Source organism: Ammospiza caudacuta, chromosome 7 (genome assembly GCF_027887145.1).
Source record: "Ammospiza caudacuta isolate bAmmCau1 chromosome 7, bAmmCau1.pri, whole genome shotgun sequence".
NCBI classification, from domain to species: domain Eukaryota; kingdom Metazoa; phylum Chordata; class Aves; order Passeriformes; family Passerellidae; genus Ammospiza; species Ammospiza caudacuta.
In genome coordinates, this window is record NC_080599.1 from 18,199,902 (window position 1) to 18,218,029 (window position 18,128).

Sequence of the window (18,128 nt, forward strand, 5' to 3'; positions counted from 1 at the left end):
AGCTCCCGTGGCACCTGCAGTCCCACAGACTCCTCGTGTGCCTGGGCTCCAGGCTTGCAGCTCCACATTGCCCTGCTCCTCATGCAGCTGAGCGTGGCACTGGGCTCACCTGCTGCCCTGCCAGAGCCAGCTGTGCAGCACAGGAGGGAGCTAGGAAAGGCAGGGTCACCTGGCCAGCATGCTGTGCCCCAGAGCCAGGGCAGCCCACCAGGGCAGCCCTTCAGAGATGCTTGAAGGACCCTTTCTGGGGAAGAACGAGTGGGAAGCAGGAGGAAGAGGAGGAAGCACAAGGACACACAGAGGATGGACACTGGTGTGATGGCTTTCCATGCTGGCCATGAACTCGGTGAGGGGTGGGAGGCAGCAGAGCATTCCCTGGCTGGGAAGGACTGACAGCCATCTCCACCCCCCTGGCATGCTCAGGCAGCCTGGCACTGCCCAGCTCTGCCCTGAGCCCCTGCAGACACCTGCTGATAGCCCAGACAGGGGCAAGGCAAGGCATGAGGTGACTCAGGGGGAGCAGGGGGGAAAGCCCCGGCCAGGGAGGGACATGAATCACAGGGAGACACCCAGGGCTCCCAGAGCAGAGCAGAGTCCAGCCCAGGCACGGGAGGGCAGGGCTGTGTGACAGGCTGGAGGGGACAGAAGGCACTGCAGCCTCCCAGCTTCTGCCAGCAGCTCCACTCCTGCCCTGGGCCTGGTGCCTGTTTGGCTTCCAGCCCTCTGCAAGGCACTGGGCTGGCTCCAGGCCAGCTTCACCCACCAGGAGCTGCTGCCTGTGCTGGCACACCCAGTGCCAGCCGAGTGTCCTGCCAGAGCGTTGTCATGCCCTGCCAGAGCCCTGTCCTGCCCTGCCCTGCCACAGCTCTGTCCTGCCACAGCCCTGCCACAGCCCTGCCCTGCCCTGCCACAGCCCTGTCACAGCCCTGTCCAGAGCAAAGGGCTGAGCTGCTGTGGGACACAGCAGGGGCAGGAAGGCCACACGTGGCTGCACTCCTGGCTCAGGAGCCCTCCCAAACCATGCTCCCCCACCTGCTTACGGTTTCCCTCATCCTCACTGGCTCCAGCACCGTGCTGCCCATCCAGCTGGGAACCCCTGCTCTCTCCTGCCCCAGCCTGGCCACCCCAGCCTGTTTTGGAGCCTGGCCACGAGGGACACGCCGCTGTCCCGGGTTTGGCAGAGAGCTCTGGGACAGGGCATGGCTGGAAGCTGAAAGGCAATGAGCTTGTCACGAGTCATTTACTGGGCAGGAGCAGGGCTGGGAGCGTGCCCGTTCCTCATCTCCCAGCTCCATGGGGTCACAGGTGAGCCTGAGCCCAGTCACTCTGCATGGGCCAGCAGGCTCAGACACGGCCAGCACAGGCAGGCCTGGCTCCCCTCTCAGTGCTTTCTGAAGGCTCCAGGCCTCACTGCCCTCCCCCAGGCTCAGCCCTTGCTCTCCAGCATTAATGGCTCACACTTCCACCTCTCCAACAGGCCAGATGCCCGTCCTCTGCCACACAGAGTGATTTCCCCCCCTGAGCTCCTCATTGCACCGTGTGTGCATTGCATCTCGCACCACTCACTGGTCCACTGGAGCCCAGAGCTCCCCTGCAGAGCCCTCACCCCATCCTGGCCGTGGTGCAGAGGCAGGGTCACCACACTTTGGCCAGCTCTCCTGGAAACGTGGGCAGCCTTGGGCAAAAGGGTGCTCCAATCAATCTGGGTACTGCTTTAACCGGGTTGTCGATTAAATACTAACCACAGGATGAGATCCTGGCCTGTCTCATGCCATGCTGGCAGCAGTACCAGACCAGCCATTATTTATTGATTAAATACTAACCACAGGATGAGATCCTGGCCTGTCTCATGCCACGCTGGCAGCAGTACCAGACCAGCCATTATTTATTGATTAAATACTAACCACAGGATGAGATCCTGGCCTGTCTCATGCCACGCTGGCAGCAGTACCAGACCAGCCATTATTTTATTATGACATTAAGTGGCACTGGTGATGCCAGGAGAAATGCAAGCACGCCCAGAAGGGTTCACGCCTTTATTGTGTCTGTCAGAGCACTGAAGGAGCAACTGGGTACTAATTTAACCAGGTTATTGATTAAATACTAACCACAGGATGAGATCCTGGCCTATCTCATGCCATGCTGGCAGCAGTACCAGACCAGCCATTATATTATTTATGTGCCATTATCACAAGTGGCACTGGTGATGCCAGGAGAAATGCAAGCACGCCCAGAAGGATTCACTCCTTTATTGTGTCTGTCAGAGCACTGAGGGAGCAACTGAAATTATCACAGACATCCTTTCAGTTCCTCCCAGATCTAATACAACACAAACTTGTTCATCTTGGATAACCACATCAAGTCATTAGCTTGTCAATAATTCACCTTGCACCAAGTGCCATGACTTGGCACGAAGCAGGCTGTGCTCTTCCTGTGGCCAAAACCTGAGCATCTCCTGGCCAGCCCATTTCCACTGTGCTGCTCCTCACAGACACACAGGGGTGGGCTGCCCCAGGCATGCAGAGCCAGCTTGCTCCCAAATCCTGCTCCATTCTACAGAAGAGACACCTGTGCACGGTGAGAGAAAAGAAGAAAAAAAAAGAAGGCATCACTGTAAATGGCCTCATGCTTTTAAAAACTCACCGTGGCAGGAGCAGGGATAGCTGAGAAATATTCCAATTAAACGAGCTCAGAGTTGCACCAGGAGCTCTACACCAGTAACTGGTCACACACATCAATTTTCACACCAGTCCAACTGCACCTGTGGCCTGCAGAGGATGTGAAATCTTGCTTTACACAAGCCTGTAGAAATTCAGCAATTCTGCCAATTTGCTAAAATAGAGCTCAGCTATGCAAAGCAGCAGAAGTCCCACAAAATCAGATGTACCTGGCAGAGTAGGAGGTGTAGAGGAGCAAGATTTTCAAGTGCTTGGAAAGCCTCCCTGTTTTGAGCCTGCAAAACTCAGCTGGACACTTCCCAGAAACAGCCTTGCAGAAGACTTCCACAGCTTTTACCAAGCGCCTATATAGGCTTTCATCCTTCCTGGCTCCAGAGAAAACCTGGATCAAAGCTGCACTCAGCCATCCCAAAGGGCTGAATCCAAATTCTCCAGCACCATGGCACCAAGCCCCAGCCAGGCAGCACTGGCTGCCCTGGAGACATGCCAGGGACATGCATTGGAAAGCACTTGCATGAATTTACATCATCACAACGCAAGAAATATACAGTTGTCATTGTCATTGAGGGCCCATGAGCTCACTGGGAAAGGAGGGGAAGGAAAAAGACACCTTACCACCTGCTCAGACACTTTCAACCAAAATTTGCAACAGCTCATAATCCTTAGGGAAGACACAGCACTCTTAGTTTGGGGCTTTTGGATGCTCAGGTGACTTCCTGGATTTATGGATCAGTTCCTTGTATCTCGCATCCAGAGGAGCCCAGGAGCATTTGGGAAGCCAAATGCAGCAGTTCAGGGCATGAAGCAACGTGGACAGGGTCAGCCTGTTTGGGGTGAGCAGCAGCCAGGAGCCAGCTGTACTAAGAGAAGCCCCCCTGCCTGCCCAGGAAACAAACCCTGGTTCTACTGCGTTTGTTGTGTATGTGGCCATCAGTGGTCTGCAGGAGACTGTAGGGTTTGGAGGAAAGCTGCAGCAGACGCTCACAAAATTGCTCTCCAAGTGCATCTTTAGCATGGCAAATGTCCCATTCCAGAGTAATTTCAGGGCCAGGGATTCACACCAAGGTGCAGTGCAGAGAGGGCTGTGTGCCCTGCAAGCCCAGCCCATGCAGGAAGGAAAAGCAGACACTCAGCTGAGCACCTCCCCTTCCCTCCTCATCCCGAGCTGTGAGAATCCCAGGAATTCTCCACATTCTCTGCTTCTGGACAGAAACTCCCTCTGGCCAGGACCATGAGGATGGCTACGGCATCACCAGCCCTTCAGCAATGGGGAGAAGGGGATGGCATCCATGCCATCCCCTTTTTAAAGTTCCTCTCAGCCCTGGCCCACAAGAGGGACCAGCTTTGGGCTCAGGTGGAGCTGTGCTGCCCACAGCAAGGCTCTGCTGTGCAGGGGGGTGCGTGGGGCAGGCATCCCAGCAATGTCAGCTATGCTGTGTCCTGCTCTGTGCCCCAAGGGTCAGCCCTGCAACCAAACAGGAAGCAGCACTCCCCTGGCCCCAGCGAGTGTGGGGGAGCACAAGGGAGGCAGGGCTGCAGGGGTGATGCTGCTGCTGTCCCAGCCCAGCACAGGCAGGCACAGGGGGCTTCCAGGGCATTCTCCCCACTGGGATCCCCACTCTCGGGCAGGCAGCATCCTCACTGCTTTGCAGGGTCATTTTCAAATCACTTGGGAAACAGAGGCAAAGCCCAGAGAGCAGCTATGGCAAAGGCAGCACTGAGAAAGGGGAGTTGAGGCAGCAGAGGGGATGGTGAGGGTCCCCCACCTTCAGCAGCAGTGACTAACTTGGAGCAAACTGAGACAGAGCACCTTGCCCCTAAACCAGGGATTGCATTAAAACTGTACAAACCTCAGGGTCAGCAGCTGCTTCACACCCTACACACAAAACTGCTGCTGCTTGCACCTGATGATCCCTCACTGTTGCTTTCTGTGCCCAAATAAACATTTTTGTTTTCTGGTTTCCCCGTGCCAGTATTCTGGGACTATTTTATGCCCTCAGGCAGGAGGGTGGCTGTGCTCTGTAAGGAGGACGTGCATCACTTCAGCTCCAGCCAGGCTGAAAGGAGCCCCCAGCACCCAGCCTGGCCAGAAATGCCCACAGCAATGCTGTGGCCCCTCCTGCTGCCAAGAACTTCCACGGCAAAGCACAGCACACCAGGGGAGGGCTTTGCACGTGGACAGCCATCCATCCAACCATCCTGGCACCCCCTCACAAATAAACAGACACTCAAAGTCTCTCTGGCAGATCTGATCTCCATGGCCTTTCATGACTTGCATCTCTCCTGTCTTACACCAGGTGAAGAAAGCCTGAGCACATGCCTCAAACACATCATTCACCATGAGAAACCATTATTGTACCCAATTCTGTGTCCTCTCACTGCCACTCAGAGCTGTACCTATGAATTTTCCAGACTGTGTTTGAGTTTATTCATACTGGGCAACAAGGACATTCTGGTGTTCTTATTTTTCCCCCCTTCAAGGGTTTACTTAAACCCTCAAAGTTGTGCCAGTCCTTCCACACTGAGGTGCAGTTCTGTGATTTTGGGGCTGGAAGTGCATTTGTTCAAAAGTCTCATCTTGGAAGGCAATGAAGGAAACTGCTGTTTATGAGAGCTCTTGATGACATAACAGTCGTGCTGTCCCAAACTGTCTGGACACAAGGTGAGCAAACCTAATGCCATAAAGGCCTTCCCATGTCATGCCCCAGTCACAACACTAACCCCCACGAAGAGGACAGGAGAACAGGTAGGAAAGCTGTGAGGAAAGGCCACAAACTATTTACACCCTGAAAGTCTGAAACAGAAGAGCCTCAAAATGTCTGTCCTTTGAAGGTGATACTCCTTATATGGGGATATGATCCTGCTCTCCTCCTCTGGTGAAAGAGAAACTGAGATTAAAGCAAGAGTCTGCATGAAGGGCTGAGAGGAGCAGAGCTCTGGTGCAGTTGCTCAGCCACAGGAGCAGCTTTGGTGCTTATGGGATCCCATCAGACCAGCAAAAAGACAGCTCATCCCTTACCCAATGTCCCTGCAAGTGCCTTCAGGCCCTTCAGGTTCAGGGTGCTGTTCCCAGGAGAGAGCCGTCTCTGGAGGACAGGCCAAGGTCTGGCCCCAGGACAGACCAAACCTGCAGCCAGCACACCCAGGGCCAGCTGGGCCCCAGGGGCTGTCCCCTGCTGAAGAGCAGCCAAGCTCCTGCTTTTATCAGCCTGGGGGCAGCGAGTTCTGGGGTGCATGGTTTGTTTGCTCCCCTCCTTCCCTGTGAACACTCGTGCTGCCCAGAGGCTGGGGAGCAGAAGAAAAGCTCCTCTCTTGGTCATGGGCCAAGCATTAAACAGCAAGGGTGTCCCATATCCTGGCTGCAAGGGAAGCCAGGTGATTTCATTAGCAGATCATAGCCCCTGACCTACTCACCCTGAAACAAGCTCACTGCTGGCCAGCCCCAGAGCTTGCTACTCTGCACCTCACCTTGCACGCTGCCGTTTAGCACTGACCTCCTGCCATATCCAGGCAGCACCTGAATTTTCATGCTGCTGAAACTCTTACACAAGCAGTAAAACCCTGAGGAACCTCTTGCACAAGTAGCCTATTGTTACTTTGTTATTGGGATTGACCAATGAGGAATTGCTCCCAGCCACTGCACGCTACAGTTCCCATCGGCTGCCACATCCCACATGCACCTTCCAGCCCATCCCTGCCCCACAGCCCAGGATGCAGCACTGTGAGCACACACACAGCCCCAGCACAGGGGGTGTCTGGGGACAACTGTGCTGCAACAGTGCCCTGTGCCACACTCAGCCTGCCAGCACCAGGCCCAGCTGACACAGAGAGGGGGACAGTGAAACACAGAGGTATCAATACACTGTGGGACAGGGTTGATGCAAGACAAAGCTGCAGGTGCAGGTGGAGGAGAAGGGCAGGCCCGGGATGGGAAGGGAAGGGGAAGGAGCAGCCTGGGCACACTCACCCTGATGCGCCGCATGGCCGTCACGATCTCCACGCGGCTGTTCGGCCGTGGCACATCCAGGCTCCCGATGTACTGCAAGGAAAGGAAGGAGATTAGTCCAGCTCCTACAGCCCTGGAAACCCCATGGGCCCAGCAGGGCCCCAGTGGTATCCACAGGGGGAACCCAGGGTCACTTCTGGGGAATGAGCAGCATTTTGCCTGCTGCACCTGAATGCCTGCATGCCTCCAGCCATGAAGCTGTTCCCTCACCACACCACTGCAAGCAGTCAAAAACCCTTTTTCTAGCAATAAAATCCCTTCAGCCGTCAGGCCAGCAGGACTCACTCCTGTAGGCCATGATCAAAGCACACAGGTATAAGCAAGTATCCCCTCGGTTGCCGTGAGTCATCCATTACAGACCTGGGTATTGGAATATCCCTAAAATAGCCGGCCCAACCTGTCCTGTGACAGGCCCTCCATTATTTAACTGCAGCCCTGCCAAAGCCTGGCTGTTTCTGCAGGAATGCTGAGCCTCCAGGCCAAGCCTCCAGAATAAAGGAGCCGCTTTGCTATTCAAAGGGGACCAAAGGCAGCGCCACTGCGACCCAGCACGGAGAGACGCGGAACAAAAACCTTTTTAAAAATAAAATGGAAGAGGGCAGATTCTGAAGAAGGATCAGAAAACAGACAAGCGATGAAAAGTCAATGCTGAGCGCTAAAAACGTGTCGTTAGAAGAAAAGCGTTTTGAGCCCATTTACTGGCCCTGTGTGCTCCCACGCTCCATCTCCACACAAGGGCTGACGTAACCTCGGCAGCGCGGCACGGGCACCACAGCCAGCGGGGCTCCTGCTCCTGGGGCATGGCCACAACCTCTGCTGGCACCGTGCAAGCCCAGGGGCTGCTTCCCAGCAGCACACCGACATGGGTGCCCAAGGGCCTGAACACAGGCAGAGGCTGCTCAGAGGGGTCATTTCCCTCCCAGCTCCCCGCACCGGGACTGCCACCTCCGAGGAGGGGTGGCACGGTGCAGGGGATGCATGACCAAAGCTGGGCTTTGTGTGTGAGCTGCCCCCGAGGGCCCTGTGGGACAGAAGCTCGGGGAGCCCCATGTTCCTGAGAGCCCTCCTTGCTAAGGCAGCTCAGCCAGGCCATCCCCAGCACACAGCCCCTGCCTGGGGGTCACACAGGCAGTGCCCAGTGACCCACAGGCCAGTCAGTGCTGAGAGGAGATGAGCAGAGAGAGGATATAAAAATAACCCCAAACAGCTGGCGTGTCCATCACGTGCCATGCAGGCTGCACGGTGCAGGGCAGCCTTACATAACTGGGAATTGCAGCCCAGGCCAGCCAGCCCCTCGGGGCCCTGCTGAGAGCACACAGCTCCCAGCAGTTCCCTGTCACAGCCCCTGCACGGAGTCTGCCACCCCTTCAAAGGGGCAGCTCATCTGAGAGAGGCATCTCAGACATCAGCACATCCCCTTCTCTGAGGTGAGGCCTGGAAACCATCAGGAAAAAGCAGGAGCTGAGGAGGAGGGCAGAGGCAGCTGGAGCCCTGGACCTGCAGCCACCAGGCAGGACCGAAGGAAGAAGCCCTGCCCCATCCTGCTCTGCCAGGCACACATCCCTATGGCACCTCCTCACTAAGCCTTCCCACGTCACTTTTCTGCCAGGGACCACCTGGGGAAGCAGGATTCTCATCCTATATGAGAAGGACAGACTTCTGCACCCAAAGGAAGCCTGTCTTCCTCCAGCTATTCCCAGCTGCATGAGATCACTGCCTGGAAATCCCTTTCCTTCCCCTGGGCTCTCCTTGCCCAGGCAGGTGCAGAACACAGCATGGCCAAGGCCAGGGCAGGCAGTGCCAGCTGGGCAGCAGAGCTGGCTGCCGTGGCCACAGGAATTCCAGCCATGCCAAGCTCCCTGGCTGCTCACCACAGCCCCATGGCCACAACGGAGTGAGTGTGTGAGCCCAGCAGGGCTGGGGTGCCCTGCAAGCACAACCAGTACCACCCTGGGCCAGGCACCACCTCTGCACTGGCCTCCTGAGAAACAGCATCAGCAGCAGGGTTGTGTTGATGCTGTCCTTTCTGTGCTCCAGCTCATGCCCACATGCACCCAAACTGAGGGGCACGGGTCACAGAGGCTGCAGGATTCACCACTGCTCCCCAGCCTGGTGTGCAGAGCTGCATCCTGCTGTATCCCACAGCCCCTGGTGCTCCCACCAGAGCCCACATCCACCCCAGCGTGGGCTCACTGCTCACAATGACCATGCTCACAGCTCCAAAAACACCCCCCTCTCCCTCCACTCTGCAGGAAGGTGTTTTTTACACATTTCACACAACTCAGCAGATAGACAAAGTCTCTCCAGATTATTTTTGCCTTCAGGGCAGAAATCACATGTGACAAGTGTGCTGCAGAAGAGTAACCCTTCACAATGTGGTGAATATCCCCCCAAAATGTGGACTTGGGGGTTGGTCTTTCAGCTGAACAACTTCCCAGGTGAGCTAGGGAATGGCCTGAGAAACCACCCATATTCAGCAGGGATGTGCAGGCAATGAGGGCTGCTCCTGCTCCACTCTCCTCCAGCCCTCCTACTCACAGCACCACTTTTAATTATAGGAATAGGTGTGGGAACAAGCAGGTGAGGCAAAGACAAGGATAAGCAAGGCAGCCAGAGCCTGCACAGTGCAATACTTCCCACCCACCCCAGCCCTGAGACTGAGCTCCCTCTCTGCCAGAGCAGGAGCTCAGAGACCCCCGAGCATGGGCACTGCCAGGCACAGATTCCTGCCCTCCTTTAACACACAGGAGCCCCCAGCGAGGTGCCAGGCACACAGAGGGGGTCCCAGCCCTGCAGGGCCATGGTCAGGCCAGCATCCGTGCCAGCCAGCTCACCCCAAGGCATAGGGAGGCAGGAAGGACAAAGGAAGGTGCCCGAGACAAAAGGGAACAAATTAAAGCTGTGCAAAAGAGCTGACAAAGAAAATAAACCCGTGAAAGAACCCACCCTCCCCAAGCCCCACAAGCCAAGGGGAAGAACACATGTAAGTAAAGGATGTGGCTTTTCCAAATAATCCCCTCCAGATCCACGGCCCCACCGCCCTGCCAAGGGATGGAGGGACAGAACCGGAGTCCCCCACCCACACCCAAGAGCCAAGGGGGACCAGGGGGTCACAAATCCCCTCGGGCTGTCCTGGGCAGCCCCCTCCTCCCCTGCTCAATTAGGGGAAGAAAGGCCACCCCTGGGTGAATGGGCAGCCCCACAAAGGCAGGCCCAGCCCTCACTCTGCCAAGGCCAGCGCTGCTCGAGCCTGTGGTGCCACCTCTTTTGTAGAGAGCCTCTGGTCCTTCACATGTCTCCCTCTGTGTTGGGATCCAGCCTTCCATCCATCCATCCTTGCAGGGCCCCAAAAGGGCATCCGTCCCATGCTGTGGGAGGTGGCAGCACCCTCAGGCCTCTCAGCAGCCACAGGGACTCTGCCTGCTCTCCCCTCCCCATGCAAACAGGCTCTCAGTGGGCAGAGACACACAGCCTGCACCGCTGCACCCTCTGCCCACGGCTCACAAAAGATCTGCCCAGTTCTGGGAAATGCCAGGGAAAAAAAAAATTTGTTTTTTAAACAGAAAACAAAGGGGAGCACTTTGCCAAAGCACTGTTTGCACAAGTCACTCAGTTTCTCGTTTTTCCTCGAGGCTGTTGAATACTGCTCATTTTCTGCTCTGTCAGAAACGAATTTTCTTGAGAAGTTGCTTTTTCTGCGGCAGCAGGTGGCAGATATTTTGGGAAACCGAAGGCCAACCGCATCGCTGCCGGGGAACACCTTGCAAGGGGCGTTGATGGGCTCACTGGAGGCAGAGGTGGGCAGCCAAAGCCTCCTGGGGAGGAGATGCCTCCTTCCTGCTGCTGCCAGCCCAGCTCTGCGTGCAAAGGTCAGGGCTGAATCATCCCCGGCTCACAGGGAGCCTGCCCTGGCTGCTGCTGGTTCCCAGCTCCCACAGAGGCACAGATGGGAGCCACTCCTTCTCTCTCTGCAGGCGGGCAGTGGGAGGGGACACACTGGCACCAGCCCTCAGGGCCAGGAGGGGTTACCAGAGGCACCAGCAGCCAGCAGGGAGTGCCAGATGCAGGGCACAAGGGTCCCCAGGTTCCTACGGAGCCCAGGGTGGTGTGAGGCTGCACCAGGTACAGGGACATTGACCCTGCCACATGTGCCACAAAGTGAGGGACAAAGTGCTCAGGCACCAGTGTGAAAGCTCCCCATTTCCCCAGCATGGGGAACACCCAGTCTGCCTGCAGTGTGTCTGATAAGGGTTTCTCCCCAGGCTGTGCTGTCAGGGAAAGCAGGCAGAAGCCCATTCCCAGGGTTCTGGCTGTGCCACTGCTCCTGCTCTCCAGCTGCCCGGGGAGCCAAGGCTCTGGGCTGGCACTGCCCTGCCCCTCAGGAACTCCCCGCCTGCCTGGTGCACAGGGGGAAGCTTACTCACACTGTGCTGGTGCAGAGGCCAAAAGGGATGGAAAATTCACAATGCCAGCCGACTTTAATGGAAAAAGGCCCTGGCTTCCATTCCAAGCTGGGCACCTCAGCCTTGCCCAGTTCCTCCCTGAGCAGAGCTCTGCACCCCAAGGACAACAGATCCAGCCTGGGCAGCCTGAGGCCATGTGTCAGAGCCATGCAGCTGGACACTGGGCATGGACACAGCAGGGACCTCACAGCAGGCAGGCAGAGCCCCCAAGGACAGTCAGTTTTGGGCGGTTTCACTCAATTTTGGGTTGGTTTCAGTCAGTTTAGGGTGGATTTCACCTGGTTTTGGGTCAGTTTCACTAAATTTGGGGTGGGTTTCACTCAATTTCAGGTATTTTCACTCCATTTTGGGTTGTTTTCATTCAGTTTTGGGTGGTTTCAGGTGGATTTCACTCCGTTTTGTGCCCATGAGCTTGCTGGTCCCAGCAGCACTTGCCCTGCTTAGGAGCTGCCCCAGGCTCAAGTGCCAGAGACACCGAGCTCTGGGGGCCCCAGGACACTCACCACAGCCACTCTGCCCTCCCAGCAGCCAAACCAGGGCTCACCTGAACAGGGGAGACACCTGTGATGGTGCAGCAGGGCCAGCAGGAGCTGAGGGATGAAGCTTTTCCAGGCAGTGCAGCAGGACTGTCCATTGCTGTGTTTCCATCCTGCCCAGGCAGGCTGTCCCACATTGGGCCTGAGCCTCCTGCTCCTGCACCCAGCCCCAGCAGGCTGTGCCAGCCCAGAGCGCTGCAGAAAGCTGGGCTGGCAGCATCCCACGGCACCCCTGGGCACCTGCAGAGCCCACGGCCCGGCCCCACAGCCTGGCACACAGGGCTTTGGCACAGCCAGGCGGAGTTTTCCTTGCTAAGAGCTCCACTAAGCAGCCCAGGAAGCGACTCCACAAGTACGGCAGAAACGTGCCACTGTTTCAGAGGAGAACCTTTGCAGAATTGGGAAGGTTATTTATAGCCTGGGGCCAGCAATCCCGGGCTCAGGCTCACTGCAGCTCAGCTCTGGGCTGAGCAGCCCGACAGAGCACACAGAGCTGCCAGGACAAACAGCCCCCAGAGAGAGCTGCCAGCTCCCTCCCAGCCAGCCAGCCTGCTGCACAGCACCACACAACCTGTCTCTTGGTTCCCAGCCCTCCAGGAAAGCGACCCTTGCTGGCAAGGGAGCCTGGAGCAGTGGAGGAGAAGTGAACACCTCGATCAGGGCTGCCTGCAATTCAGTTCACTTCCAATGCTGTTATTTGCAGCCCCAACGTACATAAAAATATACACACGGGTGGAAACACACATGTACTCCCTGCTCAGTGCCCACCTGAGGCTATAATCGTTTCCCTGACACAGGATTTTGCTTTGGAGCAACTGGCAGTGCCTGCTGGTGCTCGCAGCCCCTGGGAGGTGGCAGGCAGGTGGGCTGCAGAGGTTCAGAGGAAGGGACATCATGGATCAGACTAAAGTCTCCTCCATGTCCCATCTCCAAACATAGACAGCAGCAGATGCTCAGTTCAACTCCAGTTTCCCACGCACGGAAGCAGAGAAAAGCACTGACAAAAATGAGAGAAAGTGCCTGGTTGCCAAGACCGCTTAAGGGAAAAAAAATCCACCCCACCAGCCAAACACCAAAACCCCACCTGCTGCACAGAACAGCAATGCTCCTGAACCTCCAGTCCAACCTTTACCTGCAAGCAGGTCTGGTGCCAGGAACAGCAGGTTCCAGCACGTGGGATGCCCAGGCAGTCCCAGACCACAAGCACTGGTCCACCAAGGGCTGAGATGTGTTTGGGCAGTCACTGCTCCCCGTGCCTGCACAGAGGGTCCTCACAGCCACCTGCCCCTTCTCTGGAAACCATGCACACCAAGGCACTGCAAAGGGATTCATGGGGCTGAGGGAGTAACAGCTCTTTCCAAATAATGGGCATTTGGCAGGTGGGACCTGGCTCTGGACACAAGACCCCTGGGGCAGGTGGGACCTGGCTCAGGACACAAGACCCCTGGGGCAGGAGGGAAAGCCCAGGCCAGCAGCAGCCCCCAGGAGAGGGACAGTAACAACTTCCCTGAGCAAAGCCAGCAGCACCCAGCACTCCCAGAGACCAGGAGTGCAGTGCCAGGCTGCACTGCCCCACTCCATTCCCTCTGCCTGCTGCTCTCTCTGGAGCCCTTGGGGGAGCCTGAGTCACAATTTCCGAACACACAGAATTGCTGGTGTTGCACAAGGCGGCCCTTGGGTTTTGTCCTGCAGCACCAGGGCTTTGGGAAGATAAGGAGTAAGCTCACATCCCGCTCCTTCTCATGGAGGTGGAGGAGAACAAGAGATATCTTTCCTCTCTACATCTCTGTTTATTTAACCAGAAAACCATTGCACAAGTGGGAATTTCTGTCCATTCCCCTTGCACCACGCTGCAGCTCCCAGTTCTTTCATCCAAATGTTTCAGCTAACCCAAGAGGCCAGGCTTTTGATTTTAATCAACAATTCAGATGGCAAGACACAGAAGAAAACAAACATCCTGCCTCCCGTTGGAGCCAGCTCCTCTGATTCCCTGCAGCCTGACCAAGGCATTTCAGGGATACAGCCAGGTTTGGTGCCAAGAGAAGTGGCCAATGAAAACAGATCCAAAAGTGTGAAATGCATTACTGTTCCTAAAAAGATGGAGTGGGATTTTCCATCTCTTGGGTTTACCTCCAGAAAATGGATTAACATAATCCTTAGGGACACTCTGCTCTGCCTCGGTGACCCTGTGCCAGCACATGTGGCTGCAAGTGGCTCCAGCGGGGACAAGAGGCACGAGCCTTGCGATGGCATCACAGCTCAAGGGACAGCACCACTCGCCTCACATCACGTCCACCACCCTTTGCCTGACAAAGGTTCAGATTCTGCCTGACTGTGGCCACCCAGTCACCCGGGATGGCAAGACTCCCTCGGGAGAGGGACAAAGGGGACAACAGCACTGATGCCAGCTGCTGCTGAAGGACCAAAGCATGCATTGCACCCACCACACGTGCCACTTAGAGACAGCAGTAGGTCCAAGTGTAAAAATACAATAAAAAATTAAAGCAATAAATCAGTGCACACTGCTTCAGGCCCACACTACCCCCCTGCAGGGAGCCCCAAGCAAGTTCATCAGGAATGTCAGGCTGCTGGAGCAAAGAGCACTGCTCCAGTGCTGAGCTGGAACACCGGGATCCCCGCTGCCCGCACTATCAGCTACCCCAGGAGGATTTGAGGAGACAGCCACTCAAGTCCTGACATCCCAGACAAGCATTTTTCTCGTTCAATCTTCCCCCAAAGTTCTGCTCTAAATCAGAGCTCCACATTTTTGTGACTCGTGCTGGGTGCCTGACTGCAACAAGAGCTGTGCGGGTGTAAGAGCCTGGGATTCTTGGGGATAAAAGGAAGTAAAGGAATGTAAGCATTTAATTAATCTTGAGCAATCTAATAAAAGGATAGAGTAATTGCCTCAGCCATCTGCATTCTGTATCTGACATCGAGGGCTGCTGGTGAAACCCGGGAATTGGGAAGCCGGGTTTGGTACGGATTGCGCTTGGCAATAGCGCGTGCCACCAGATACCAAATAAGAGCAAGAGGAGCTAACAAAGGCTAATATTGCAGTGCACTAACGCAGTCAGACCAGCAGCGTGGAGCAGAGACGAGCCATGAGCACACCCAGGGGCTGCTGATGCCCTGCCCCACTGCCCAGCCTCCCAGCCGGGTCCCCGAAGCTAGCACGGCACAGGCACACGGGATGTAGAAGGGGAGATGCTCTGCAGCCACCGGCAGTGAGGGGTGAGCAGGTGCTGGCAGAAAAGCAGCAAGGCTCCAATCACTCAGGAGCAAAAGGCTGCGAAGTTGAGCTCGAACAGCCTTTCCCAGAGTTGCAAGGCAGGTTTAAGTTTGCTCCACAAACAACTGTTTTGCTCTGTGCAGCACAGTGCCTGCCATCGGGCAGGTGATGGCCTCTGCAGAGGAACCCTCCCGCCCCGAGAAAAGGCGGAAAATAACACTTCGACACCTTCCTACGAGCGCAGCCTTTGCCCCGAGGGCATGGCACACAATTATATGCCAAATTTTCTTCCCCTGACAGCACATGTTCTCCGAAGACAACAGCGTGTGACAGACGCCTGCCTGCCTTCCTGCCGCTCGTTTTACACCAGGCTTTCCTCCTAAGTCAACCTCACTTGAGTACCCCCGTCAGCATGATAACCGTATTCCCCAAGAGAAGAAAAAACGGGACAGAATTTTGTGTTTTTCCTTTCCAACTCTCCTGGCCAGCTCCTTCCCAGTTTCCTGATGGCCAGCGTGCCTTGCTCGGTAGCTTGGCTTTTGCCAGCCTGCTGCGAGATGGCAAGCGCCAGCCTGCGGGGAGCCACAGCCGACGTGGAGCGAGAGAATGAAAAGTCCCAACGGAAAAGAAAAGATAAAAAGCCAAGAGTTCCGTGCCAAATCCACCAGCGAGGACGGTTTATGTGTGTAAAGAGGAATGGCAAGCGTTTATTTCGGGTGCGTGCCCCTGACCGCTTGCACCGCCCATGGCACACAGTCCATGGGGCTGCTCACAGCACGGCAGCACCAGGCTCCGGGGCACCCTGCAGACCCCACAGCCGTGCCCATCCCGGCGCACTGCCCGCAGCGCTGGAGCCGCAGAGCACAGCCCGAGCCCTCCGCTCCTCCCTGCCGGGCAAGAGGCACACGGACCCGCTTTGGGGAGCGGCGTCCCCGGGCAACACCACGCGGAGCCCCGGAGGGATGAGGGCCGGGGAGGGATGCCGGGGGGAAGCAGGAGGGTGACCCCACTCCAGCCTGACCCGTCCCACCAGTCCGGGCATCCCTGCCGTACAGGCGGGAAGCCTCGCCCGACTCCGCGGCGGAGTTTAGGGGAGACCAGGTAACGCCAAGGGGAAGGGCTCCGGGGAAAGCAGAAAACCCCCGCAGCTATGTCAAAAGAGAGCTGGGAACCCGGGCATCCCGGAGCGCCGGGGCACAGCGCCGGGCAGCGACCCCCGCGGCTCTCCCGCGCCCGCCGCCCACCTTGGCCTCGAAGCAGATGCCGTGCTGGAAGGCGTCCTCGTTGTGCAGGGGGATGCGCAGGTCGTGCCGGTCGTCCACCAGGTTGTACTTGGACTTGGCGGGCATGGCGGCCCCGCGGCCGGGCAGCCCTGCAGCGCGCCCGGCCCTGCCGCCGGCCCGGCCCGCCCCGCCCGGCCCCGGGGCGGGGACGCGCCCGCGCGGAGCGAGCGGGGCGGGGGCGAGGCTGCGCCCCCCTCACGGGCACCGGCACCGGCACCGGCACCGGCAGCGGAGCGAGCGGGGCGGGGGCGAGGCTGCGCTCCCCTCACCGGCACCGGCACCGGCAGCGGAGCGAGCGGGGCGGGGGCGAGGCTGCGCCCCCCTCACGGGCACCGGCACCGGGGCGAGCGGGGCGGGGGCGAGGCTGCGCCCCCCTCACGGGCACCGGCACCGGCCCCGGAGCGGGCGGCGGGGGCTCCGTGCCCCTCCCCGGCACCGGCACCGCTGACACCCGGTGCGCGGGGCCGGGCTTGCGCCCCGCCGCCAAACTTCAAATGCATGGGAAACCGAGGAAGGGATAACGGGGAACGGTGCCTCGGGAGCGGCTCGGAGGGTGGGCAGCGCCGGCCGCCCCCCGGCCGCACATGGCGCCCATTCCTCCGGGCCGGGGAGCCGCGCCAGGGAGCTCCGCACGCGAATCTTTGTCTCAGCGCCGGACACGGTGGAAACCAAGCACGCTGGAAGTGGAAAATCTCCGTCTTGCGCTTAAAGAAAGAGCAGCTCTTGAGACCAGATCCCCAGCCCTACTGGGCCCTCCCTTACCAATGTCCCGAAAGCTGTGAATATGCTTCCCACCCACCAAAAGCAGCCCAGAGCTGTTCTCCAGATGTTCGGGGAGCAACTCACATAGATCTGACCTCAAGTCCAGGCTGTTGCATCCCTTACCCCCATACACACAGAGCACTCTAAGGTCGGGCTCCATCCTTCTGTGCTTGGATACCCACGGATGCTGCAGAGATCATCTCCCCACGTGTGCCTGAAGAGCCAACACGGGCCTCAGGGGCACTCTTCTCCACAAGAGAACCACAATTCCCAAAGTCCTTGCCCTGCCATGCTTGCATGTTCCTACAGCCAGAGCCCACTTCCCTCAGGGTTCCAAATGACTGCAGTGCAAAGAGCAGCACTGATTGTTGATCCTTCCCCGGGCAGAACAGACCCAGGGCCATTGATTTTTCAGCCCGAATCGATGTGCTGAAACTTGAGTTTATACGACAGTTCAGTGCCAGCCGCAGCACTTCAGCCACATCTGAAAAATGTATTGTTCCACTGGGTGGACTCCCCACCACCCCCAGGGGCTCTGCTGACAGTCTGGGCACAGACAAGTGTATGACAAGCTGAGAAATCCCTGTGCTCCATCGTGCCACGGGAGGTGTACGTGAGCAGCTCTTGTGCTGCCAGTTTCCCTGTGCCACGCCCAGGGTGGGATTTCACAGAGCTGCCAGCGCTTGGACAAGTGAATCAAGGGATGATTTCCCACTGAAAGCAGGAAACGAGCAAGCCCTGGGCTCTTGAAACCTTTTACTCTTGGTTTTGGGGGAGGGCAGGGGATCAGTGCTGTGTGTCGCAGTTTTGACTGCACCTGCAGGAATCCATGGGGAAAAACGGTGCAGAGAACTGAGCACCTGCTTGGACTCACTTCAGCCTGGGACAGGCAGAAGCTGGTGGTAGAACATTCTTGAGCCTGGATCGACTCCATGGTTCTTGCTGAAGGTTTCTGTTTAGCAAAGGTTTGGCTGGCAGCATGGGAGTCCCAGGTGCTGGGAATGATACAGACAACACATAAATCCCCTGAGAGTCTCTCGTCCAAAGCTCCAAGCAGGGTAAGTTTCTGCTCTGAGACCGGAGCAGCAGCTCAGGGCTGTGTCTAGGCACATTGCAAGCATCCCCAGGGACAGAGATCTCACAGCCTCTCTGGAGCCCTGTTCCTGTG

General features: G+C 57.4%; 1 protein-coding gene across 3 annotated transcripts in view; it reads right to left on the reverse strand.

The window, feature by feature from the left end:
* The window catches only part of NOS1AP (nitric oxide synthase 1 adaptor protein), a 42,880-nt gene extending 26,571 nt beyond the window's left edge, over positions 1-16,309 (reverse strand). For all 3 annotated transcript variants that reach the window (XM_058808223.1, XM_058808225.1, XM_058808224.1), the window contains exons 1-2: positions 16,160-16,309; positions 6,646-6,717 (exon numbers count right to left, since the gene is read on the reverse strand). In XM_058808223.1, coding sequence (XP_058664206.1) covers positions 6,646-6,717; positions 16,160-16,264 — 177 coding nt within the window. In that variant the 5' untranslated portion in view covers positions 16,265-16,309. The remainder of the gene's footprint in view (positions 1-6,645; positions 6,718-16,159) is intronic.
* Between the last annotated feature and the right edge of the window lie 1,819 nt (positions 16,310-18,128).